The 26,777-nt window shown below is 36.6% G+C and overlaps 2 protein-coding genes and 1 long non-coding RNA gene across 14 annotated transcripts; 1 reads left to right on the plus strand and 2 right to left on the minus strand.

Annotated features, from left to right (window-relative positions):
* Positions 1-1,795: 1,795 nt before the first annotated feature.
* LOC131014039 (uncharacterized) lies at positions 1,796-6,056 on the minus strand. Of its 12 annotated transcripts, XM_057941965.1 has the most exons (6): positions 5,404-5,591; positions 4,252-4,301; positions 4,048-4,135; positions 3,420-3,463; positions 2,413-2,432; positions 1,796-2,057 (listed from the first exon to the last, which is right to left on the minus strand). In XM_057941965.1, the coding sequence occupies exons 1-6, from the start codon at positions 5,426-5,428 to the stop codon at positions 2,030-2,032; spliced, it is 255 nt and encodes an 84-aa protein (XP_057797948.1). In that variant the 5' UTR covers positions 5,429-5,591; the 3' UTR covers positions 1,796-2,029. The 12 variants fall into 12 exon arrangements, 3 of the variants coding, with proteins under 3 accessions (XP_057797948.1, XP_057797950.1, XP_057797947.1); XR_009097959.1 differs by having other exon boundaries at positions 1,796-3,463; positions 4,252-4,356; positions 5,404-5,647; XR_009097961.1 differs by lacking the exons at positions 2,413-2,432; positions 3,420-3,463 and having other exon boundaries at positions 4,252-4,356.
* Positions 5,889-6,474, plus strand: LOC131014038 (uncharacterized). The gene is made up of 2 exons (XM_057941963.1): positions 5,889-6,077; positions 6,150-6,474. The coding sequence occupies exons 1-2, from the start codon at positions 5,889-5,891 to the stop codon at positions 6,408-6,410; spliced, it is 450 nt and encodes a 149-aa protein (XP_057797946.1). The 3' UTR covers positions 6,411-6,474.
* Positions 6,475-11,078: 4,604 nt separating this feature from the next.
* On the minus strand, positions 11,079-12,291 carry LOC131014040 (uncharacterized). The gene is made up of 2 exons (XR_009097963.1): positions 11,941-12,291; positions 11,079-11,322 (listed from the first exon to the last, which is right to left on the minus strand). It is a non-coding gene; the product is annotated as an uncharacterized LOC131014040 (long non-coding RNA).
* Between the last annotated feature and the right edge of the window lie 14,486 nt (positions 12,292-26,777).

Genomic DNA, 26,777 nt, shown 5'->3' on the forward strand with positions numbered 1-26,777 from the left:
GATATTAGAATAATAAATCATGCATAAGAGATTCATGCATAGTTACTCACGCATTCTCATTATTTGAGAATTTTTGCTCGAGCAAATATCTTATATAAATTCTTGCAATAAAGGTCAAGCGCGAGAGTAATACCTAGACGAGAGCTACTGCACCACAACTAGAGCTATAATCAGGTGGGCTTACTTTCCAAATGAATGCTTGAGTTATTAAGCTCTAAATATTTCATGAAATGAAAACTGTTTATCCAATAAATGTTTTTGTGCGCTCTATTATGTTTAAGGCTCGCAATTCATGGATCGATCGAGGTTCTCTTATGGCCTAACACGTTATTTGAGAATTGTGTACACGTGTTAGTTGTTTCGGTTGGTTGATCTCCATCGTGCACTAATTCATGCAAGAGGCGTTATAAGGGTGCTCGGCTGGATGTGTTCCGGAGCATGTATCATGTAATGCCTGCCTGGGTAGCGTCCCGAGGTCAATTCAACTTGTCTGAGTTACGTCCTCAGGGCAAGTATCATGGGAATGAGGGATCCATCGGTGGCTAAAAGGTCCGAGATCACAGCGAGTAACAGAACAGAGTGTGACAACAGTGCGCTAATAAAATGAAATGCTTTAACATGCTTAGAAGTTCCTTTACTTTAAAACCTTCTAAGTTCTGTCATGAATGATTGGATAAACTGCTCTTACGAATTGTGAAATGTTTTAAAAGTTGCAGCCTACTAAGTACATTAGTACTTAGCCCAAATATTTTCAAATGTTTTTCAGGTTCATTGGCTGGTGCTGACGGGGAGAGCTGAGGCTAGGGTTCAACTCCGTGTTTTGACTTCCGATGTAGTACTAGCCTTTATCTGTCTTTCATTTTCTTGACTTAAGACCTTTATGTTATGACTCTAAACGATATCTTTTGTTGAGCCTAGACTTTTGACTCTCAAGTATTTTGATTAAGAAATATCGGTTATCTGAAGCATGAAACTAAACTTGTGATCCTGGCGTTTGTCATGTTTGTTGATTAATTCGTATCAATTGGATACCTGTCTTTCTTCATCTAAAGGGGCGATGCCCGATGGTTATCCCTTCTATTCGGATTTCACAAGGTTTTTCCCTTGTTCATTTTAATGATTAGTCGTACCCCAGTTATAGTTATTGTTTCAAGAATTGGGGTGCGACACATTAATGAGTAAGATGGTAAATGATTATAGTAATATGTGTGATATGTCATCGGTTCCACTCATATGATTAAATTCTATAGTATATTATTATTGATTTATCGCACTACTAAAAAAAACGCTCATACATAACGGTAATTTGCCGTTATCTATGTACCAAAAAAAGCGTTGTATATAGTGGTGTTATGCATGAGGGCGCTCATACATAACGGTAATATACCGTTATCTATATTATGTATACATAACGGTACTATGAGGATACATAACATACGGAATACCGTTGTGTATGAATGTAATACATAACGGCAAAATCTGTTATAAAATATATTTTTTCCGTTATGTATTGTAACTATACATAACAGTTTTTTATATTTTACATAACGATTAATTACCGTTTTCATATGATAGCAAACATAACAGTTTTTTACCGTTATAAAACTTATTTTTTCCGTTATAAAATATATTTTTTATATATTCTATTTTCGTTAAAAATAACGCTTTTTTTTTACATAACGGTCATTTCCGTTATGTATTTTCAAATGCACAATTCAAGCATATTTTTTTTTCCTGTTTTCATAATTTTCTAAATACAAATTATACAATATACAATATCATCAAATACTACAAATAGGACAATCCAAAATATATATTATATAAATAATTAATTATTGTACGAAAATTATCATTCGAAGATAATAAAAAATGTCAAGTACAATAGTTCTATCTAGAGTCAAAATAGAACAAAATTAACAAAAAAAATATATAATCACAATGTGATCTTTTGAAATTCTTCAAGCCACTCAGCAAATGTATGATCAATCCTTATTATTTCTCAGCCTCTACTACTTGTGGTAAAGCTTCCTCAGCCTTCACCTTTCCAGGAACAAAATCTAAGAGCATAGAAAAAACAAGTTTGTATAGTGAATTATATACCTGCTGTGTATATATAACATTGCTTATAAATTACACTAAACTCTAACCTAGCTTATAAATTACTATAAGCTTCCATGCAGAACCATGGGAAATCACACTAAACTCTCCTATTATAAGTTCTTCTTTAAGTAATTAAATTAGTAAAATTTGAAAGGACTAGAGAAATATGAAGTTCATCACACTATTTACCCTGTATTCTTTGCCTCGGGGGGTTGACAAGAAAAGAACAGAGGATATTTTACATTAACCAACAAAAATCAATAAATACCATGTCATCTCTCCATGACTCAAAACAATATAGACAATACTTACGTCCAAGGCATTGTGAAAAATACTCCCTCCGTCCCGGCTTAATAGGCTCAGTTCTTTTCGGCACGGAGATTAAGAAACTTGGTTTTTTGAAGAAAAAAGGGTGGAATCTACATTAATTAAGCATTTAAGCAGACATTTACCTTACAATTAAATTGAGCAAAATCACACTAATCAACAAACATCACTGTTCGAAACCTCAACATAGAGCATACTAAGAAAAATCTGCAAACCTCAACATAAATCACACTAAGCAAAATCGCTTTTCAAAATTCAAGTCGGCGGCGTCAGCAAACATCTTGTGGAAAATGGGGAAAAAATTCATTGATTTAGGGAGATCTAAATCCATGTTACCAAAAAATTCATTGATTTTAAGTTCAGATATGGTCGCAAGATTGCTGTTCAAAACCCTTAGAACAGAGAACAGAGGGATAACGTCGCAAAATCGTTGTTCATCTTGTGGTGCTGTCGCCGGAAATTGAGGAGGAGGAGGTGGCCGCAATTTAAAGATCTAGGAATTTGGGTACCTAGGGCTTGGCGGCGGCTGGCAAGGAACGATTGGCGGCGGCGGCTGGCAAGGAATGACGGAGGTGCGGCCTGGGGACTGTGTCGCCGGAGTTCTGGAGAGTCGGCGGCAGTAGCCGTAGTAGCTGTTGAGGGGCTCCGGGTCGGCCTTGTAGCGGGCCGCGGAGAGATCGTAGAAGATCTCGATTGTGGTGTTGTGGAAGATACGAGAGTTGGTGGTGAGCTTGACGGCGGCGGAGGACTGGTCGTCGCTGAAGTCGAAGGAGATGGTGCCGGAAATTGAAGAGGGGAGGGAAAGCTAGAGAGAGAATGGGGAGGAATGAAGTTAAAATGAAAAATGAAAATTTGGGTTTCAAATTAAAGGTGTATATCTTTTCTTAATTAAGAATTAAGAAGTCTCTAATTATTTCTAAATTTAGACTGGGCCTATTGGAGTGGGACGTCCCAAAAAGGAAAACGAGCCTATTGGAGTGGGACGGAGGGAGTATATGAATTGATACTTTCAATGCTTCAGCGACATGGGTATGTCCTGCACTAATAGCATAGAAAAAACAAGTAAGTTTGTATAGTGGATTAGATACCTGCTGTGTATATATAACATTGCTAAGCTTTCTTTACATAACATTAGTATTAGTTAAAAAAGAATACCCAATGCAGACTCAGAAACCTAAGCTATGTAAACAGCCATGAATTATATTTACTTTCGCAAACTAAGAGGTAAACTTTGCAAAGCTATGAATTATATGCTGATGTCTTGAGTATTTAATTTTGCAAACTAGGAGGTATACTTTGCATTTTAGATCCTAAGATGAAAATTCCCTCTGTCGAATAAGTATAGATGTGATCATGTGAGCAATAAGGCTTTTGGCAAGGCAATAACTCACCAGCCAATTACTTGCAGAGGATTTGTTTATTAAAAACCTCATACGAGGCAAGCTTCCGTATAGCCATTTAAGAGGATGTTCTAACTAGTTAGCTTCATTTGAAATACCCATTAAAAATTAGTTCAAATGTTCTTGGATCAAGTCAGGTTCTTATGGGATGGTGAAAGTGATAGGCAGCAGAGTAGCTATATGTAAGAGTGAACTGAAAAATAGACCATTGATGACCTACCACATTTAGCTGCTCTAATATACTTTAGAAACTCAGCTTCAGGTATTGTTTTGAGTGGAATACTGCCACGTTTCTCATTATTTGCAACCTGAATATAGAAATGAAACAAGTCAAACTTTACAATTTCAGAATTAATCAAAGTGTGCAACAAATTAAACGTACGGGAGGAAGATCAGAAAGAGTTCGAATTCATGAAAATCTGACCTTGACATCAACTCCTTCAAGCGGCATAAAAACTCCACATGATTCCCCGCCTTAACACAAACAACAGTCCAAATTTACTCCAAACTCTCTTTGCAGCAGGGTAGACTATTGTTATTTCAAGTCAATTAGCAAATGATCTAGCAATGTAGAGGTAAACAAGAAAGCTACAGATAAACATGATCATCAAGGAAAACCAATAATGGATGGATATAAGCCTGTTGACCTATTTGCAACTGGAGCAGGGCAAGTCAATCCTGAAAGAGCAATCAATCCAGGATTGATATACGGCTGTTGCTGATTCTAATCCTACTTCTCTGAATCTCACACTGACACACACATTATATACATACATACATACATACATACATATATAAAAATACAATGCATATTATATAAAAATATGTGTTATATCCACTGTCATGCGAACTACTCGAAATTTGATTATAAGAAGATTGAAGCTTAGAAGTATTTTTTTTCAAAGGAAAAATAAGAATTCTCAATTTCTCATGTAGTGACTCAAACCTCCAATCAATTGGCTATAGAAAAAGCATCATATCAATTCAACTAGACAACTACACTTGGTTGGAAATGAATACATCTATCTATGGCTAGGTATTCAAGAAAACCACACAAAAATACCAAACTTTATATCCACTTAATTTCTCAGTGTGTGAATTACGTTTATATGTTCAAATTCCCATATTTAGACCAATTTTTGTTGCGTCCAAAGCTGAGAATTCTCATATGATCAGCAATCATAGTAAGGATTTATGCCAAAATTAAACAATAAAGTAATGAGTAGGATTAGAAATATTGAGCATCACTCGCAGGAACGTGAGCTGCCACGACATCTTGCGGAAGAACAATCAATTGTCCTTCATTTTCGAGCCGCGGCGGTTCGCGTGGAGCGCGTCCCCCTCCGAGTTGCCGCCAGATTTCGGCAGAAGCAGCGACGAGGACACCATTGCTAGGGCACAAATCATCAGTAAATCTCTCTCCCGCCATAGCTCTCGCCGGCGGTGGCGGCGACCGCCAGCGCTGCATACGCAGCGGCGATTCGCGGCAGTCGCCGCGAACGAGAGCAGAGGGCAGAGGGAGATCGGGAGAGGAAGAGTAGAGGGCAGAGGGAGAGAGAACAAGTAAGAGAAATACCTGAAACGACAAGAACAGAGGGCATGAGGGACGGTCTAGCAGCGGCGGCGGCGACAGCGAGATTCACCGGAGAAACAGAAACTCAGAGTGAAACTTGAAACCCTAGATTTAAATCTGATTTTGAAATTGAGGGGTATTTAGTTTAGGGTTAAGTATCAGATTAGCCCCTATGGTAGAGGCCCCTATGGCATTGAACCCCTTATGGCAAGGGGTGTATCAAATAAGCCCCTATGGTGGATAAAATCAAACAATTTAACCCCTAACTTTAACGTTGCATTAACTCCGTCATCTTCATTTTTTTTTTGTTTTTTTTATTCCTGCGGGGCCCACCAGCTAACTAACTGAAATCCTCCTTCATATTTGGGGATTTTCGGATTTGAAGAACCCTAACCTAAGTTGCGTTTCTTCAAATCAGAGTCTTCGCGCAGTGAGTATTGCGAAATTAACCTAGGGATTCACTTTGTTATTCCATTTCGATCTTTCCCATGAGTTTCAATTCAGTCTCCGGTGGTTGTGGGTCGGGATCTTCGCGTGGTGGACGCCAGTTTCAAGACCTTCAAAATCCAAGGTTTTGTGAGTGCCACACTGATGGAAAAAGGACGAGAGCTGTGATAATGACCTCATGGACCGACGAAAATCCCGGTAGGAGATTTTATGGGTGCCGGAATTGGAAGGTATGCTTCAGATTTTATAGTTGTGTATTTGTTGAAGGTTTAGCTTGTAAATCTGGTCATTTCTTGTTTTAGACGAAGAATTGTGGTTTGTTTGATTGGATTGACGAACCAATGACTGAAAGAGCTAAAGACATTATCAACGAGTTGAAGATCATGAAGAATAAAGAGAGCTCAAACTCGGAACCGATGGATGTGGAGATGGAATTTGCCAAGATCTGGAATGTCATTCAAATGCTCAAAGAAGATTCTATCAAGAATATGAAGAAAACTAGATTAGTTACTACAATGTTGATTGTTTCTTGGATGTGTATGGCTTGTTATGCACTAGTTTAGTTTAGTTTACTATCATATGTAAATCTGCAAATTCGAAATGAAGTAAGAGATGATTTTTGTGGAACTTGTGATTGGTATTTGCAAGGATCATTGCATATTATCTGTTCATTTGTGTGTGAAGGATCATTGGTATCATCTGTTCATCCTGTCATAGCATAATGCAGCAATGATCACCATTTCATAATTGTGAAAGCTAGACAGTTAAAAACAGTAAGAGATGTAGCAATCAACACCATTCCATAATTCTTAAATTGTCAAAAAAACACCATCTGTTACAAGCATTATATGAGCATATATTCTGACTTCAAGTTGTTCCATCAACCAAAAAAACAGTATAAAATGCATAAATTCACAGCACCTATGACATCCAAAAAAAGAAGGTTTAAGTCTTCATCAACCAAGCAGGAACATGAACCTAACATCCTCCAAAATGCTTGCTTCAACTAGTAGTAGTAGAACCTACAGTTGAAGCAACATTTTTGCCTCTAGGGGATCTTCGGAGGACAACTTGTTCATCTTCATGTTTGTCTTTGCCTCGAGGCGCCTTAAATGGTTTGGAGGCCACCTTCCTAAGCTTGCTCTGCTCTCCCACAGTTTCCCCTTGTTTTCTCTTTTCCTTTCTCAACTGACTCTCATCTGGAATTGCAAATCTTGTGTTTGGTTCTGGATCCAAAGATCTACCCTCATCTATGACCACAGATTGTGACATCCCGGGCTGTTGAGATGGAATTGAACATATTAGGCATAGTATTTACATTTCTAAATTAATAGGCAAATGAAGAAGATATTATGAAATTTCAGATTGTGCAATCTTACATTGAGAATGGTTCTTCCACTGTCAGGATTGATGTACAATCCTATGCCTTTAGATCTTCCTTTTTCCTTCAATTTTGAAGGCACAGATGAAGAAGATCCTTGTGTACCCTCGGTCATCTGAAAAACATTCAACAACACATAAAATAATTTGCAAAGTATTTACATTTCTAAATTAATGGAATTAACCATACCTGACTTGGTCTTTGAGGGCAAAGACCTTTTTTGTGACTTGCACTCTTACAAATACTGCACCTTTGAACCTGACCTATCCTTGAAAGCTTGCTGCCTTTTTTGGGCTCATTTGGAGCTCTTACTCTCAATTTCTTTGGCCTGCCAATCTTCTTTTCAACAGGAGGAGGCTCCACTCCATCACTCTCTTTCACCTTCCAAAACTTGCATCCTGGAACAGGCTTTATAGAATGTGAATAGCTCCTCTGAAAGGTGGACTTATGGTACCAGCTGGACATCACACTAAGAGGTTCCAATTTCGAGTAGAACAAAGCAGCAAGGGCATGACAGCATGGAACACCTGTCAATTCCCACATCCTACAGGTGCATTTTTTGCTATCCAAAGAAACAGTGTGTTTATCTTCATACTCCCCAATCTCATACCCATCTTCCCCATTCCAGATCACATTACATGTCATAGCATCAGATTTGGCATCCTCAAACAATTTCATAGATGCAGGAGACCAGTCAGACTTCCAACCATTCACACTACATCTCCTATCTCTAATCCTAGTCATGGCTAGCACCCTAATATCCTCTAGCATACTAATAATGGGCTTGTGTCTAGCTTCAATAATACTAGAATTGAAAGACTCAGAGATGTTGTTATCTACCATGTGAATGCAGCATCTTACACTCTGGTATGCCCTGCACCAATTTTGGGGTGGGTATTGGAGGAGATCAATAGCAGCTTGTTTCTTGATCATACTGATCTTTGATAGGTTCAACTTGTACTCTTCCTCAAACGAACTCCATGCAGCCAGCCAAAACCTCTTCTTCAATTCCTCACCTCTCCATTTCTTACTCCAGTTAGCATAGATGTGTCTAGCACACCATCTATGCTCAGCTTGTGGAATCTGATCTTTGACTGCCTCCATTAACCCCTGTATTTATATTTCATAATTAAATCAGAGTTATATTTTTCAAAGATCTAAAATTGTTGCATATATCAAAGCATTTACTAACCTTCTGCATGTCTGACATAATAGTGATCCTTGAGCCATCACCAAGCTCCAGCTCGCACTTCAACCAACCAAGAAACCAATTCCAATTATGTTTGTTCTCTTTATTGACCACTGCCCAAGCAATTGGAATAATACCATCATTGGCATCTTTGCCAACAGCTGTTAAGAGTACACCAAATGTAACCCCCTTAAGATGACATCCATCTAAAGAAATCAGAGCCCTACAACCCCCCAGCCAGTTCTTCTTACATGCATCAAAACAAACAAACAGTCTCTTGAACACTCTCCTCCCATTTGCTAACTCATCCCTACTTAACTGCAGTTCCATCTTTGTTCCCGGGTTTGTCTCCTTCACTTTCTCAATATACCCACACAACATATTGAATTCTTCTCTATAACTGCCCTTCAGCTTTGTCAGTATGAGCCTCTTAACCCTTTTGCATTTAATCAAGCTAACATGAACCTTCAAATTCTGTTTCACTTGCCCCTGCATATCCCTAGAAGAAAACTTGGGATTTCTATACAATGCCTCCTTGAAATAGTTGGCAAGGTATGCTTGAGATGCACCAGACACCTTCCTCTGCCTTGAGCAGGTATGTTGGGCAATCAAAGTCTTAATAACCAACCCTTCTGCCTCCCCATCTTTTGAAGCAAACATTACAAAAGGACAAGTCTTCTCACTAATGCAGATGACCCTAATTCTCTTAGGTTCATTTTTTACAAACTTAAGTTTGTACCCAAAATTCACTGCATAGGTATTGATAGCCTCCCTACATTCCTTTGCCCCTGCAAAGGTGAGGCCTAACTCAAATTTACCCTGCTCCCCAAGTTCTGTTGAATCCAAAACAGGACCTTCCTCTATCTCATCATCACCATCTGACTGGACATCACTATATAAGCTAGAGTCTGTATCTGAGTCAACAGAAACACCTATGTCATCATCATCCTCATCTTCAGTATGTGCATCCTCTATCTCAGTGTCAACCTGTGCATCCTCTAGCCCAATGTCAACCTGTGCATCCTCTATCTCAGTGTCTATTGTGTTAGGTTTATCATCAGCCTGGCCCAAACTAACATCCTCTATCCCAGTGTCTAATGTGTTAGGATTATCATCAGTCTCTTGGATAGCATCAACCTTAGCCAAACTAGCATCCTCTACCCCAGTAGCTACATCCTTAGGATTATCCTCACCATCAGTGGCAATCCTCAAACCATGAACATCTTCTAAATCACCCCTGTCAACTTCCTCCTCAAACATACGTAAAGGTGTAATTTCAGGCATGGGATCCATTTCATGATCAGCAAACAATGAGACCTGTTCTCGACCAAGACAATCAAAGTAGTCAAACACTTTCTTACAGTGATTGGAGTCCCTAAGGAGGATTAATCCTTTTTCTAAAGGTTCATCTTCATCAAAGGCATAAACTGTCTTAGGTTTACTACCATAGCAATTACTAAATTCCTCAATAATCCGTTCATATGTCATTTTATCATATTCTTCTTCTATTTCTGAAGAGTTGAAGCCATCATAAAACATATTCCCATGCCCATCATCCTTCACCCATATACCAATGTAATTAAAAACGAAAACCAACATGCTGCATCACAGAGAGCAAGAAAACGCAAACAATTTCAATTTCAATACTTTATACACAAATTACTTCGAGATGAATCAACATTCAAAACCCTTGCATGCACTACTAAATACCAAGAAAGAAAAAAAGGATCAAAACCTACCTTAATCGCGTTTCGATCAATCCCACTCCAATAGCTTATCTTCTTCTATCAATGGCGACTGCAACCAAGGTGAAACTTGTTTGGATTTTTCGAATGAGAATTGATGAAGAAAGGAATTGTTGAGCGTCGATTCATATGCCTTCTGTTAAAAACACCCGCCCAAATACTGCTGGGGGGCCTCCCGCAGGAATAAAAAAAACAAAAAAAAAAATGAAGATGACGGAGTTAGTGCAACGTTAAAGTTAGGGGTTAAATTGTTTGATTTTATCCACCATAGGGGCTTATTTGATACACCCCTTGCCATAAGGGGTTCAATGCCATAGGGGCCTCTACCATAGGGGCTAATCTGATACTTAACCCTTTAGTTTATTTAAAAATTAGAATTAATAATAAAAATAAATAAAAATAAAATTAATAAATGAATAATGCTTATATATAACGATTTTCTTAATGCTAAAATAACCGTTATACTCCCTCCGTCCCAATAAAAGTGGCCACTTTTTTTTGGGCACGGAGATTAAGAAAGGGATTGTTATGTTTTAATTGAGTGTGATCCACCAAAATTAGTGAGTAATTTTTAGAAAATGGCCTACAATTGTTGACCAAATTAGTGAGTAATTTTGGCATTTTTAGAAAGTGACCTACAATTGTTGACCAAATTAGTGAGTAATTGTTGACTTAATTAAAGTAAACTTTTGCCATTTTTAGAAAGTAGCCACACCCAAAAAGGAAATGTGGCCACTTTTATTGGGACGGAGGGAGTAATAAAGATGCTCATAGATAACGTATAACTTAACGGTTCAATAATACCGTTATATATATATCTCTAATATATAACGCAAATATGTGTCACACCCCAATTCCTGAAGGAATAAATATGATGGAGGTGTGAATAATTCATAGAAATAAACAAGGAACGACCTTGTTAAAACCCGAATAATAAGATAACGAGTCGGGCTAAGCCCCTTTGGATCACAAGTTTTGTTTCATGTTTCTGACAACCGACGTTCATTGACTTGAAACTAGAAATTTTAAATTGAAGCTCGACATGAAGTCATCTTAAGTTGAGAAAACAAAAGATGTATAAGAGTTATTACAACAGCGGAAGTCTATATAGAAATTGAAACTTTGCCTCAACTCAGTCCCGTCAGCACCGTCCAGCCAACCTGAAAACATTTGAAAGTATTTTTGGGCTAAGTACTAATGTACTCAGTGGACATGCATTTTCATAAACATTTCATATTTTCGTAAGAGCAGTTTATCCAATCATAATTGACATAACTTAGAAGGTTTTAAATTGAAAGAACTTCTAAGCATGTTAAAATATTTTCTTTCATGTGTGCGCACATGTCACACTCTCTTTCCGTTACTCGCTGTGATCCCGGACCTTTTAGCCACCGACGGATCCATTTCTCCCATTGCACTTGCCCTGAGGACGTAACTCAGACAAGTTGAATTGACCTCGGGACGCTACCCAGGCAGGCCTTACATTACATGCTTCGGAACACATCCAGCAAGCACCCTTATAACGCCTCTTAGTTAGTGCCCGATGGAGATCAACCCACCAGGTCAGCTAACGAGTGTACACAATTCTCAAACAACGTGTTAGGTCATAAGAGAACCTCAATTGATTAACTTTGCTAGCCTTAAACAGAGCAGAGTGCACATAAACATTTTATTGGATAAACAGTTTTCATTTCATTGAATAAATAATTTGCATTTAAATGAAACATTTAGAGCTTAATAACTCAATCATACTTTATACATTTGGAAAGTAAGCCCACCTGGATAGGCAAAGCCTGAAGATCATAATCACATAAACTCGTCTTGAGAAAGCAGCGCTAATCCCCTTGGTTCATAAAGCCTACAGGAAATTCTATTCTTAATAGGTCTCCTTAATCTTATCTTAAGTCATAGTGGAAGTGCTAGACATTCTTTGATTCATCACGCCGAGTTCTCAAAATTTAATAATAAAGATTGAAAACTAACTTTTGAGCTAAGGACACCAACAATATCCTTACTCAATTTTCTTTAATAATTGGATTTATAAATAAACCAATTAAATCATAAATACTTTTATTGCATGATGCAAATGCAATGTCATGTCATGCTTAGCATATAAGTAATTACTTAAAATATGCACTTCATAATAATAATATTATTATGCAAATCATCTTTAAAATAATTCCTGTAACAGCCCGGCTCCAGAGTTGACGGCTGTCCCCACAGACCAACACGAGTCTTTTCTAGCGTGTTTTGTCCTCACTCGCACGCTCCCTGAGAAACTTCCCAGGGGGTCACCCATCCCGAAATTGCTCCAAGCCAAACACGCTTAACCTTGGAGTTTCTTTCGTATAGGCACCAGAAAAGAAGATGCATCTTGTTGATATGAGTAGCACCTATCAAATCACTTAAGCTCTCCTCGAATATGCAGTCCCATACCTGCATATTCTTGGAATCCCTCTCGTTCGGGTGTGTTTCAGTTCATCCCTGCGCCCCTCCGCTTGGAAGTCTTAACCGGAGCCGCTCCTTGTCCGTGCCTCTTTTGCACCGGCGATCACTCCGCACTTCGTCCCCGGGCGTCACAAGCCCACCAGCTTCCGCTTGGTTCGTCCCCGAACCACACCGTACTGGGAGAGGTTTGGCTCTGATAATATGTAACGCTTAATTTGATACTGTTATAAATACATTTGGATAACAGTACATACATAACAGAGTTTTGTAAAACCGTTATGTATAATTAAAAGTGCGCTCATACATAACGGTTTTTGACCAAAACCGTTATGTATGAACCGTTATCCCTATTATTTTTTTTAGTAGTGTCGATTTGATGTATTCAATGTCTGACACTATACTCATAATTATAGTCATTCATTTATATTAATTTTTTATTCTTATTTCAATTTCACTAATTTAACATTATTGTTTCATTAATTTATTATCTTATGATATAATCAAATAATGTAGCTAACATATGGTACTACTATATCTATTAGAACAATTCCTTCCAATTTTATATATATTTTTATAACTATTATTTTTCATTATTTTTCTCACAATGTAGCTAACGTATGATACTACTATAACCATTATAACTATTCTCATAATTTTTTACTACTATAACTATTATTTTTATATTATATATTTTTAATGAGTTATCGATTATTGTGCTCAACGTTCCTATAACTAAAATCATTCACTTATACTCCGTATTTTTTTTATTTTTTATTTTTTATTTCAATTTCATTAATTTATTTTGATTTTTTCAAGTTTTATGAAATAATCAAAGAATGCAGTTAATGTATGATATTATCCTAACTGTTATAGTAATTCATTCCTATTTTATATTTTTATTTTAAATTCACTAATGTATGGCTATATAATGTCTTGTAGCTATAAGAGTAATTGTGTTCTTCATTATATTGCAAATGTTACTATGGGAAAAGGTAAATGAAAATTTTAAAATCTTGGGACGTTGGCAGTTCAAATTTCTTTATGAAATTATTATTATTTTTTGTTATATTTTCTATTTTATTTTATTGTATTGCAATTTATTTCCATTGATATTGAGATATTTGATTTTTTGTCTTTTTATTATTTTTTAATATATTTTTTTCTTCAGAGATCCTATTTGATATTGAGAGGGTGTTTGCCAAACACCTAATAATACTATAATATATTTTAATTTTAAATTTTTTATATACATATTTAAGAGAAAATGCGATTATCACTCATAATAATAGAAAAACATTCCTATAAATAAAGTCTTCTGAAAAAAAATTAGCACGAAAAATTTTGTTTGCATTTTGGCATCAATTTTGTTTTCATGGCACGAAAAAGTTGGCATGAAAAATTTTAATGAAATAGATTTTATTCATCCACTATCTGTCACACCCCAATTCTTGAAGGAATAAACTATAATCGAGGTGCGACTAAAATCATATAAATAAACAAGGGAAGAACCTTGTGAAATTCAGATATTAGGATAAAAAGGTCAGGCAACGCCCTTTGAATGAAGAAAAATAGAAATCAAGTGATACTAATCAATCAACAACGTTCTAAACCTCAGGATCACAAGTTTGGTTTCATGCTTCTGATAACCAACGTTAAATAACATAGAGCTAGAAGTTGAGAATCTACGCTCGATAAGAAACATAATTCAGAATTTAACATAAAGGTCTTAAGTTAGAGAAACAAAAGACAATAAGAGCTAGTGCAACAGCGGAAGACAAAATTCGGAGTTGAACCTAGCCTCAGCTCTGCCCTGTCAGCACCGACCATTCAACCTGAAAATATTTGAAAGTATTTTTGGGCTAAGTACTAATGTACTTAGTGGGCTAGCATTTTTATAAACATTTCATAATCATAAGAGCAGTTTATCCAATCATTCACGACATAACTTAGAAGGTTTTATAGTAAAGGAACTTCTAAGCATGTTAAAATATTTCATTTTATTAGCGCGCTATTGTCACACCCTGTTTAGTTACTCGCTGTGATACCGGACCCTTTAGCCACCGACGTATCGCTTTCTCCCATGACACTTGCCCTGAGGACGTAACTCAGACAAGTTGAATTGACCTCGGGATGCTACCCAGGCAGGCCTTACATGATACATGCTCCGGAACACATCCAGCCAAGCACCCTTATAACGCCTCTTACATGAATTAGTGCCCGATGGAGATCAACCCACCGAAACAACTAACAAGTGTACACAATTCTCAAATAACGTGTTAGGCCATAAGAGAACCTCGATCGATCCATGAACTGCGAGCCTTAAACATAACAGAGCGCACAAAAATATTTATTGGATAAACAGTTTTGCATTTCACGAAACATTTAAGCTTAATAGCTAAATCATACATTTGGAAAATAAGCCCACCTGTATAGGCAATGCATGTCGTTTATTCTTAACTCTGAATCGGTATAGCAGTGCCTAGTCCTCACGATCCACAAAGCCTACAAGAAATCTATAATCTTAATAGGTCTCCTGAATCTAATCTTAAGTCATGGTGTAGTGCTTATCATCCTATGATTCACTTAGCCGGGTTTTCAAAATTTAATAAATATTTGAAAACTAAATTCTTGAGTCAAGGACACCAACAATATCCTTGCTCGATTTTTCTTAACTAATTGAATTAATAATAAAACCCATTTAATCATAAATGATTCTATGTAAAATGTTTGATGCAAAATTAATTCATGCTTTAACTCACATAATTAAATAAATATATTTAACATATGCACATAATAAGAAAATACTATTATGCAAACTTTTTCAAAAAAATAATTAAACTCAAATAAAGAGTCAAATTAATAAATCAATTAAACAAGTCCATCAATTAAATGGAAGCCCATATTATTTCAAAAATTCGCAGCCTAAAAAAAAGTGAATAGCAGTCCACCATTTAACAAATTACCCAACCCAAGTTTTCAAAAATAAAATTCGGCCCAAAGGCCCACTCTCATACCCAAACCCTCACCCTTCTTCTACAACCTAAGTCACGCACACACACAAACAATGCTGATCTCTCTCTCTCTCTCTCAAACCCTGCCGACTCCACACACACGCACACACTCACACCATACAGCCGCCCAGCTCCCCCCTTTCCCTCTTCCGGCGGATGACAGCAGCCGGCCTCCGGCCACTGCCGCCGCCCCCTGACCTCCATCTCCTTCTGTCTCCCTCTCTCACGACTGCTCACACACCCACACGAACTGGAAGCCGTCGCCCCCTCCCTTTTCTCGACTCTGGCAGTCGGCGACAGCAGCAGCGAAAAGCCGGCCACCACCGCCTCCAACCCCAGATATGAAATCGCCGCCTTCCTCCCTCACCATGTCTCTGTCTCACTCTCTCATCCACTCACTCCAGCCGCCGAACAATAGTGGCGTCGAGTCACCGCCTCCTCCCCATCTCTCTCCCTCTTCCTCTCTAGCTTCGACGGACAGCAGCTGCCAGGCCGCCGCCGCCATCGCCGAGCTCTGACCCAACCCAACAGAGCACACACTCTCGGCTCAAAAGCGAGATCAAGACTCCATTTTTGGTTAAATCGATTCTTCACAACAGTAAAACACCCAACATCAAGCCAACACAGCAACACACAAGTCCAGTTCATATAAATTCTAAACTTAATATAAATGGGCGGGGTATTACACTATCATTCACCTAACTTTCTTAAATGAAAAAATAATTAGACCAAATAAGTATTTTTAATTCTTACTATTAAGGAAAGATTATTGACGTTTATTGTTGTTAGTTGAAGGAAATAAAATTTAATTATTAAGGAAAGATTATGCGTAATTTTTTCCTTAATAATCATCATGGATAATTATGTAAATTATAAATTGAAAACCGTCTCAGGAATGCGGAAGAAATGGGTTACAAGCCGAGGGAATTTGTGGTTGACCTCACCAATAGGCCCAGTATGATTGCAATGAATAATGTTGTCCATGGGCGTTGGTCGAATGACATGGATAATTATCGTGAGTTTCAGTATTAAGTTACTTAGTTTTTCCTTCTCTTTTCAAGTTTTGTGCCCTTAGTCTGCGTCTTTGTGCTTTCAAGGGATGTTTTTCCTTTTCTTTTTTAATAAATCTCAATTTAATAATGTAAATTATAAATTCAATCAAAATAAAATTAATTCCTTAATTTATGAAAATATATAAAATGACAAAAAAGTCCAATTATGTGCGCACATATTATGTGCATTCAGCATTATTGTTTGAATTTATATATATAAAAAATATTATATTATTGGCAGCATATATTCTATAAAAACAAATTCCAATATTTTCCTTAATTATCACTAAGATTAATTAAGTAAAACACCAATTATGTCAAAATAAAGTAATTACATACTCCCTCCGTCCCATTATTTATGGGACGTTACTGTTCGGCACGGAGATTAAGAATAGTAGAATTAAGGGAGTTAGATGTTTAGTGTTATTGTTAATTAAATAATCATCTCCATATCCTCAGCCTAAATTCAATCGACAGTGAAGCATCGCGGACTTCCCTTCTCTGGCGATGGCGACTTCCCCAAATCCGGTGCTGGTGACTGCCCCAAAAAAACAAAATTTCAAAATCCCCAGTAATTTTACTATGCAACAAGAACAACCGCAAAACAAAATTTCTGAGAAAAATCAAAATTTTACTCAGAAAGATAAGAAATTTTACTCATAACATCAACACAAAAATCGAACAAAAATCAAAACAAAAATAAATCCATAGTAGAGATTCAAGACAAGAGAAACAAAAATCGAACAAAAATAAATCTAAATCCCAGTTAAGTATTCCAAGATCTGCCCAAGATAATTCGTCGGTGGTTACAAATTAACTTTAGATCTACAAAAATAAATCTAAATCCACCTCAGGGGTAGAGAGGCTCGCCGTGCAGGGAAGAGGGAGGAGAGACCAAGAGGCGGTGGAGTGGGTTTTGCAGCGGTGGAGCGGTGGCGGGGGAGAGGGAGAGGATGAGGGCTTTGCAACGAGAAACACCTAGCCGCAAATGCGGCGTGGGTGGCTGGCGTCTGTGGTTGCTTCAGCGGTGGGAGGTGGTGGAGCCCTAGATCCCTCTTCTTCTTGTCGGCGGCGCCGCCCCTCCTTCTTCTCAAGCTTCTTACCGGCCTTTGGCTCCTACTCCGCAGGTGCTTTCTCGACCGCCGGTCATTTCTCCGCCACGGTCTTCTTCTCCAGATGCGGCAGTGAAGGCTGTGGAGGCGGCGCTAAGGTGGAGACAGTGGAGGCGATGCTAGGGTAGAGAAGTTTCGAGACAGAGGAGTTGGGATTAGAGAGAGAGAGAGACAGCGGCGGATGTGAATGGATGAAAAAGAGGAAGGATTTTGGGGTTGGTGTATTATTGAGCTAAAATTAGTCAATTAATTAAGGCTTAATCTATCCCTTATTTTTGCCTAAAATAGAAATGTGTCATGTATGTTGGGACAACCCAAAATGGAATTTGTGCCATGAATAATGGGACGAAGGGAGTATTTTGTAACGAAACAATATACTCGCGTGACCATTTTGGAGAAGGAAACACAATATTTGGCCACTAATTAAAAAAGCACAAAATTTAACCATTTTTTACGTTTTAGTACTATTTTGTCCTTAATTAGGGCAGACCAGATTCTGATTTGCGCACGGATTAGACACACATAACACTAGTAGTGTCAAAAGTACCAACATAATTTTTTTTTTCAAGTAAATTGGCATACTTGGCACTATTAGTGCCAATAGTGCCATGCATGAATGGTACTACTGACCATATTAGTGCCAATAGTGTCATATATTTGTGTTGATACACTGTCTTGTCTTATATAGATGAGTACAGTTATATGACCATTTTGAACACTTCTCCGTAGGGTTTAGATTGTCCATTTAGAGTTTAAATTATCCATTTAGGATGGTCCACGAATAGTACTTATGACCATATTAGTATCATTAGTGTCATATACTCTCTCTTATGTAGTGCTGCATGAATGGTACTATGGTCATATTAGTGCCATTAGTGTCATATACTCTCTCTTATGGTCACTAGTAGCATTTATGCATGGCACTCTATTGACACTAATAGTGCCAAAAGTACGTACCTATTTACTTAGAACTTATTTTTTTCGGTTGGTACTTTTGGCACTAATAGTACCATATGTGCCTAATCAAATAGTCTTAAAATGCAAAAAAATGGCCAAATTTTGTGTTTTTTCAATTAGTAACTAAATATTGTGTTTCGCTCTTCAAAATAGCTATTTCAAACAAATTAACATAATTAACCCAATTTTGTATATACATATTATGTTAACTAGTGTACCTCCCGCGCTATGCGCGGTAATTGTGATTCATGTAAGTTGTGCATATATTTTATAATTATTAATATAAACTAATAAAATTAAAATTTGATATCAAATTTATTATTTGCAAATTAATCTAATATTTTCATATAATCAATATAATTTATAGAAAAATATAACATGTACATATAGATATTGTATTACGTATATAAGGAGTTGCTATAATTAACAAATCAAATTTTAGAAAATGAATGTAAATACATAATTTGAATAATTAAAATATTAGAAATAAGAAAAAAAATGAAAATTATAGAAGTTAAATTGCAGTTACGCATTTTAAGTAAAATATTACTTTCTAAAATATAAATTGTTAATATGTTAAAGGTTATGGGTTAAATCACAATCAAAGATGCAAACATTTTAATAATGCTAATATTGAATTAGTTTGTTCTATCATTTTATGGATATTTAATAGCTTATTTTGTTTAAAAGAGTTAAACTGCCGGCGATTTCAAGGTAATCAACTAATTTTAAGTGGTTTAGTGGTGTTTATAATTTTTTCTATAAATTCTAATTATATCCTTCTAATTGAATTTATTTACATTTACTTTGCTCTTTATATATATAAAGATTTATCACTACTCCATATTTTAGTCAATGATAATTTACTAAAATATCTTATAATGTTTATACATGGTATGTATGAATATATTTCTCCTTAATATTAATTAACGTCTGTATTTTGAATTCGTCATGAGAAGAAATCTTATGCAATCCGGCCGTTTTCACAATATATAGTTTTAGGAAGGTAATAACTAATACAAAGATCGTAGTGATATATAGGAAATTATTAACAATTAATACTACGAGAATAAATTATTAATTAATTGCCTATGAAATATTTGAATGGAAAATCCAATCTTAAATGTGGAAAATATTGTTAATTTAGATAGTAAGGCCATTGAAAGTTGAAACTTTGAAGATATACTGTGTCTAAATCTTAAATGCAAAATTTCACAATCGCAAGTGAGAAATAAGAAATCTCAACATTACCAACACATATGTATGTATATATATTATATATAAATATGTCAGTCTCTCCTAAGTCTAAAACACAAGCAGCTAATTCTGAAAATGGCTTCAATCCATCAATCTATTTGCGTTCTGCTAATTCTTATTTTTGCCTCAGGTAAATTAATTCGTTCTATATAAATTCAACATATTTTCGTTGCAATTTTAATTGCAGATCAATCTTACTTTATATGAGCCCTTTGGTTTGAGCTGTATTATGAATTCTATTTATAATTTTTTCTAATTATTTTTTGTGTCTAATCTCGTGTCCCATTATTGAATTTAGAGATAAAATATTATAATTATGATTATAATATAATGAATAGTAATTACGATATCTGTCCCCAAGGGGTGCGACCTCCTGTGTGCGAACAGTAAGGTCCTGGGTTCAAACCCCACTGTTCCCCCTCCCCAACTCCCCCAAGTAAAAAAAAAAAAAAAAGTAATTACGATATCTATCTATCTATACTATATTAAAAAGGGAGTTTCCAATTTGAAATTGATTTGAAATTGATTTAGGTGGCAACTTTGTGAATAATAGAAAAATTAAAGTCAAAAGTTCAAACTCAAATTAATATTTGTAAATTTTCGCATGCACATTTAATTATGTGTAGATAGTTGCCATTAACTTTTTTTTAAGAAACAACCATTAATTTTTAATATTCCATTCCATTATTTTTTTCATTTTTTTTAAATTGTAAAATTCGATTAATTGTAAAATATTTAATATGCATATCAAATTAAAGATCATGATAAGAGCTTTAGTTTGATATATTTTATGTAAATATATGATTTAAAATGTACAAATAAAATTTATTTAAATATTAAAATTTTATAAATTTCTCTCTCCTCTCTCATCTTTTTGAAAAAAATGTATTTTTAATTCTTTTCTATTAGTATTTTTATTTATTTATTTTTAGCCTTTTTTTTGGCTTTTCATAATATCAAATTTTATAATTGTAATTATTTTTTATTTTTTAATATTCAATTCTAATATATTTAGTTAAAAATAAATTTTATTATATTTATGAGTATGATAATTAAATTAATATTATTTTTTATATAAATATAAAAATACAAAATATTTTCCCGTGCATTGCACGGGATGCAAATGCTAGATTCAAATTGAGATAAAAAGTAATTACGATATCTAATACTATATTAAAAGAGGAATTCTCAATTTGAAATTGATTTCAATGGCGATTTTGTGATTTCTTCAAAAAAAATGTCTTATTATATATACACAAAAAGTGAATTAAACTAACTTAAATTACAAATTACAAATCCCACATCTAAAAAAATGGAGTATGCACTAAAAACTGCTTTTTATACGTGCAATGTGTTGAGAAACTGCATTTGAATTTAAGAAAGCAAATAGCAAATAGATTTGCGCAGCAAAAAAATTGTTGTTTAATTTATTTTATTTAATCTATACTAAATTTAAAAAGCTAAAATTTCTATTTGAAATTGATTTTAAAATTGAGCGGCAATTTTTTAATTATAATAATATTTAAGGTTTATATTTGTAAATTATATTTTTTCTTTTTATTTCCCTTTTCTTTATCTTCTAATTTTTTTTATTTTATTTCTTTCTAAAATTGTGAAATTTGACTAATTATAAAATATTTAATATGCATATCAAATTAAAGATCACAATAAGAGCTTTAATTTGATATATTTTATGTAAACATTTAATTTAATTGTAAAATTATATTTATTTAAAGATTAAAATTTTAAAAAAATCTCTCATCACTCATCTTTTTCTTGAATAAATTTTCAGTTCTTTTTTATTTCTATTTTTACTTATTTTTTGCCTTTTCATAATATCAATTTTTATTATTGTGATTTTTCTTTATTTTTTTTTTTTATCTTTTTCAATATTTAGCTCAAATATATTTAGTTATAATTAATTTTCTATTTATTTATAAATATGATAATCGAGTAGAAATCATTTTTATATAAATATAAAAATATAAAATATTTCCCGTGCATTGCACGGGGTGAAATGCTAGTTATTTTGAAAAAGTGAAGTCGACAAAAAATCATTCACCCTAATTGCAAATGTATAAACCATCATAATTAATTATTAACTAACGTCAGGATTGAAATTAATCAACAAGGAAAAAATAAACTAAAAGTGTTCCCAAAAAAAGTTACTACTATATAACATAGGAAATTGATGAATTTGGTGTTTTAACTTTACGATAAATTAATATATTTTGTGTTTTAACTCTATGAATATATTTGTGGCAGTTGAATTTGGAGCAGCAAAAAAATGCCTAACTGGAGTAGGTGTATGTGGAGAGAAAATATGTTGTGGTGGAGGTGTTTGCGCTGAGCCATGTTGTCAATATAAATGTGAATCAAGATATCCAGGCGCCAAGTCTGCCTGTACTAGCCTTGTTGGACCAAAACTGTGCGTCTGCGAATATGACTGTGCGAGTTAAACCTTCATTTTCCTATTTATTGAAATTATTATTATAGTTGCGAATAAGACTACAGAGTTTTGTCTGTACACTACAATGGGTAAACATAGTAGTTAGTATGACAGTCTACCTCTGTATCGTAGTTAATTATTTTGAAATTGTAGTTAATTTATGGCTTTCTCTAAAGTGTACATGAATATACTACGATTTCTCTCAATTTCTTTTTGCTTTTTATATATTTTAATATGGTAGTCTATTCATTGCTGCCACTACTGTTTAATTTAAACTGTAGTTAAATATTATTTTTAAAGAAAGAACCACTAAATAAAAGAAGAACGAAGAACCATTTTCAGCCATTCGATCATCAAAATCTAGGGTGTATGCATCATCTTGTTGGATGAATGCAGATCTTAGGTTCGAATCCTGAAGGGAGCAATTTTTTTTAGTGCATTAATTTTAACAGCGAATGCATTAGATTTGATGGTTCTCACGTTCTCACAAATAATATAATTATCTCTAAAACCACACCTCTCTCTCTCTCTCTATATATATATATATCATCAAATACAATAAATCCATTCAAAAGTACTAGTGTTGCATAGCTATAACGGAAAGATATATACCATACTATGTGTTCCAGCAAGAGGTTTGCCCACTTAATACAAACTTCATCAATTTCCTTTTGAGCATAAATTCGATTTTCCCGCATATTAACGATTATAAAGATCATTTTTCTCGATTTGAAAAAAATAATGTTAGAAACATAACTAAAATTTATACCGTATCCAGAGTGGATTTCAAACGTGGTGATGGTACCAAAGAAGACAAATACTTGGAGGATGTGCGTAGATTTCAGAGATCTGAACGCCGCTTGCCCGAAAGATCACTATCCTCTGCCGAGGATTGACCAGCTGGTGGATTCCACTTCGGGGTGTGCTTTACTATCCATGATGGATGCATACCAAGGATATCATCAGGTGAAGATGAATAGGGGAGACATCGCCAAGACGGCTTTCGCCGTCTGTTGTGGGGTATATGGATGGAAAAGTATGCCTTTTGGCTTAAAAGATGCAAGAGCTACGTATCAGCGGATGATGGAAAAAATATTCAAGGAACAGCTTACTAAGAATATCTCAGTGTACGTGGATGACATGCTTGTACGGAGTGTCAGGGCAGAGGATCATGTTTCTGATCTTGAAGAAATCTTCACGGTGGTCAGAGATCATCGGCTTATGTTGAATCCTGCAAAATGCACCTTTGGGGTCACAACAGGGAAGTTTTTGGGATATAAAGTCACGCCTGCAGGGATTGAGGTTAATGCAGAAAAGGTCAAAGCTATTATGGAAATGACACCGCCCAGAGGAATCAAGGAGGTGCAGACTCTGAACGGGCGCATCACTGCTCTGAGCAGGTTTATATCACGATCCGCAGAACGTAGCATGCCGTTTTTCAAAATCCTAAGGAAAGGAACCAAATTCTTATGGACAGCGGAATGCCGGGCGGCATTTGAGGATCTTAAAATATACTTGGCGAAGCTCCCGACTCTGACCAAGCCGGTACAGGGAGAAACACTATATTTGTACATAGCCGTGGGGGAAGAATCAGTTAGCTCGGTACTCATCAGAGAAGAGGGAAGTCTTCAGAGACCAATTTATTTTGTCAGCAGAATAATTCAAGGTGCCGAACTAAATTACACAGAGATTGAGAAGGCTGCTCTGGCAGTCATGGTCACGGCTAGAAAGTTGAGGCCCTATTTCCTTTCACACCGAGTGGTGGTGCGCACGTCTCTACCTTTCAAACAAGTGTTGGGCCGCCCGGATTTGTCGGGAAGAATGGTTAAATGGGCTGTGGAGTTAGGGGAGTATGATGTAGAGTACGAGCCGAGAACGGCGATTAAAGCACAAGCGCTGGCAGACTTCATACAAGAAACAACCCGTCGTCCTGTGCCAGAGTTCTGGGTCGCCTTTGTAGATGGGTCAGTGACAAAAGAGGGATGCGGAATTGGGGTGTATATCACTTCACCGGGCTATGGGACATATCAATTCGCCATAAAGTTCACTTGCCGATTGTCTAACAATGAAGCCGAATATGAAGCGGTGGTCAGAGGAGCACACATTCTGTCAGAACTCAAGGCCGAATGTGTCATCATCAAGACAGATTCCCAGCTGGTAGCTCAACAGTTCTCGGGAGGTTATAATGTCAAAGATCAGCGGATGAAAGCGTACCATTCCAAAATCAGCGAAATGAAAGAAAGGTTCATGGAATTCAAACTCGAGCAAATTTCCCGGGAAGAGAACACGAAGGCAGATTTACTGGCACGCATGGCTAGCGCACTAGAACAAACTTGGAGCGATGAGATTATTTTACTCTGTGATACCAGAGAGATGGAGACTTCGCAGGTTTTCTCAGTGGAGATCAGGGACGATTGGCGGGCTCCGATCATACATTTTCTCAAGACAGGGGAGCGGCTGAGCAGAGAATCGAATCAGAGGGCTTGCTATGAAAATTACTGCTTGATCAACGATCAACTCTTCAAACGATCTTTCACTCAACCCTTGCTAAAATGTTTATCTCCAGAGGAGGCTAATTTTGCTTTGAAAGAAATTCATGCAGGTTGCTGTGGTGGGCATACGGGATTTCGAGATCTTGTACGTAAAATCATCCGGGCAGGGTTCTATTGGCCTCACATCAACAAGGAAGCCAGAGAATTCGTCCGCAAGTGCGAAGCTTGCCAGAGGCATGCTGGGAGAATCAACATACCAGGGGAGCCTATGGGTGTCATGTACGCTGCATGTCCGTTTGACAAATGGGGCATTGATATAGTCGGGAAGTTGCCTACAGCACCTGGGGGGAAATGCTTTCTCATCGTGGCAGTAGACTATTTTTCTAAATGGGTCAAGGCTGAGGCTGTGGGCAAGATCGATGAAGTTACAGTGGAGCTCTTCATTTGGAGGAACATCTGTTGCAGATTCGGAGTACCGAGAATCATCGTGTCTGATAACGGGACTCAGTTTACAGGACAGAGGATCGCGGATTTTTGTGACCGAATGGACATCACTCAGCGCTTCGTCTCAGTGGCTCATCCACAAGCAAATGGCCAAGTGGAGTTAGCTAACAGAACAATTTGTGAAGGGATTAAAAAGAGGCTGAACCAGAGTAGAGGAAAATGGGTGGAGGAGTTGGACACCGTTCTCTGGGCCTACCGAACTAGCCCAAAGACGGCAACAGGCGAGGCACCTTTCACGCTGGTATACGGATCCAACGCAGTGATACCAGCGGAGGCCAGACTGGAATCATACCGCATCATCACCTATGATACAGAACATAACGCCGGTCTCCGAAGAACAGAGCTCGACCTTGTGGAAGCACAGCGCGAAGAAGCTCAAATCAGAGCAGCGAAGTATAAAAGTGTCATCAAAGCAGGGTACGACAAAAGGGTCAGAGCGCGGAAGCTGGTCAAGGGCGATTTGGTCCTGAAGAGAGCCGATGCATTAAAGGCAGTGGGCAAATTTGAAGCTAATTGGGAAGGACCGTTCATCATCACAGAGGTCATGGGGGGGGGGGAGCGTACATACTGTCGGATTCAGACGGCAGAGCTCTACCCAGGCCATGGAATATAAACACGCTTAAAAAGTTCTATGTATAACTGCTACTCAGCAGGAATGATTACTTGTAGACCGGATACTCTTTTTCCCCACAGGGGTTTTAACGAGGTCCGGGGCCATAATATCAATAAAACAGATATGTGGTTCTAGGGAATTCCCTGGTGTTGTTTCATTTATTTCAATTATCGCTTTCTTACTTTACATATGCTACTTAACATGTTCATGCAGAGCATTGCACATGTCACTAGAGGGGGGAGTAGGGTGTATACCCGTAGTTCCCAATTTTCAAATTCAAAATACAAAACTGCTTCTTAGCAGGACAAGGGAAAAACAAACACAAAACCACTTCTTAGCAGGTCAAAGGGAAAAGCAAACATCAGGGATCGGCGACTTCTCTTCCATGCGCCAACACTTCAGGTTCTTCTTCTCCGCTGGAACATCCCTACTTCTCAGATCTACTCCAGATCTACCCCATGCCTGCAGAATACCAAGAAAAACAACAAGTCAAAATGCCAAAAGGAAGGAATACGGAGGAATAGACCAACCAACATCTAGATCTCGGGAAACCGATAATAATGCTCTCAAATACGGGAAGTCCGCTCCTTACAACCACAAAGCTAGAGATCTGCACTGGGAGCACAGAGGAAAAAGCAGAGCCTTCAGGGATGTGAGTGTTCTGAGGGGAACTTCCCATACTTGAGTGCCTTATAACCAAGCTAGGGACGATTCAGGGAG

This window comes from Salvia miltiorrhiza, chromosome 3 (genome assembly GCF_028751815.1).
Source record: "Salvia miltiorrhiza cultivar Shanhuang (shh) chromosome 3, IMPLAD_Smil_shh, whole genome shotgun sequence".
Taxonomy (NCBI): Eukaryota; Viridiplantae; Streptophyta; class Magnoliopsida; order Lamiales; family Lamiaceae; genus Salvia; species Salvia miltiorrhiza.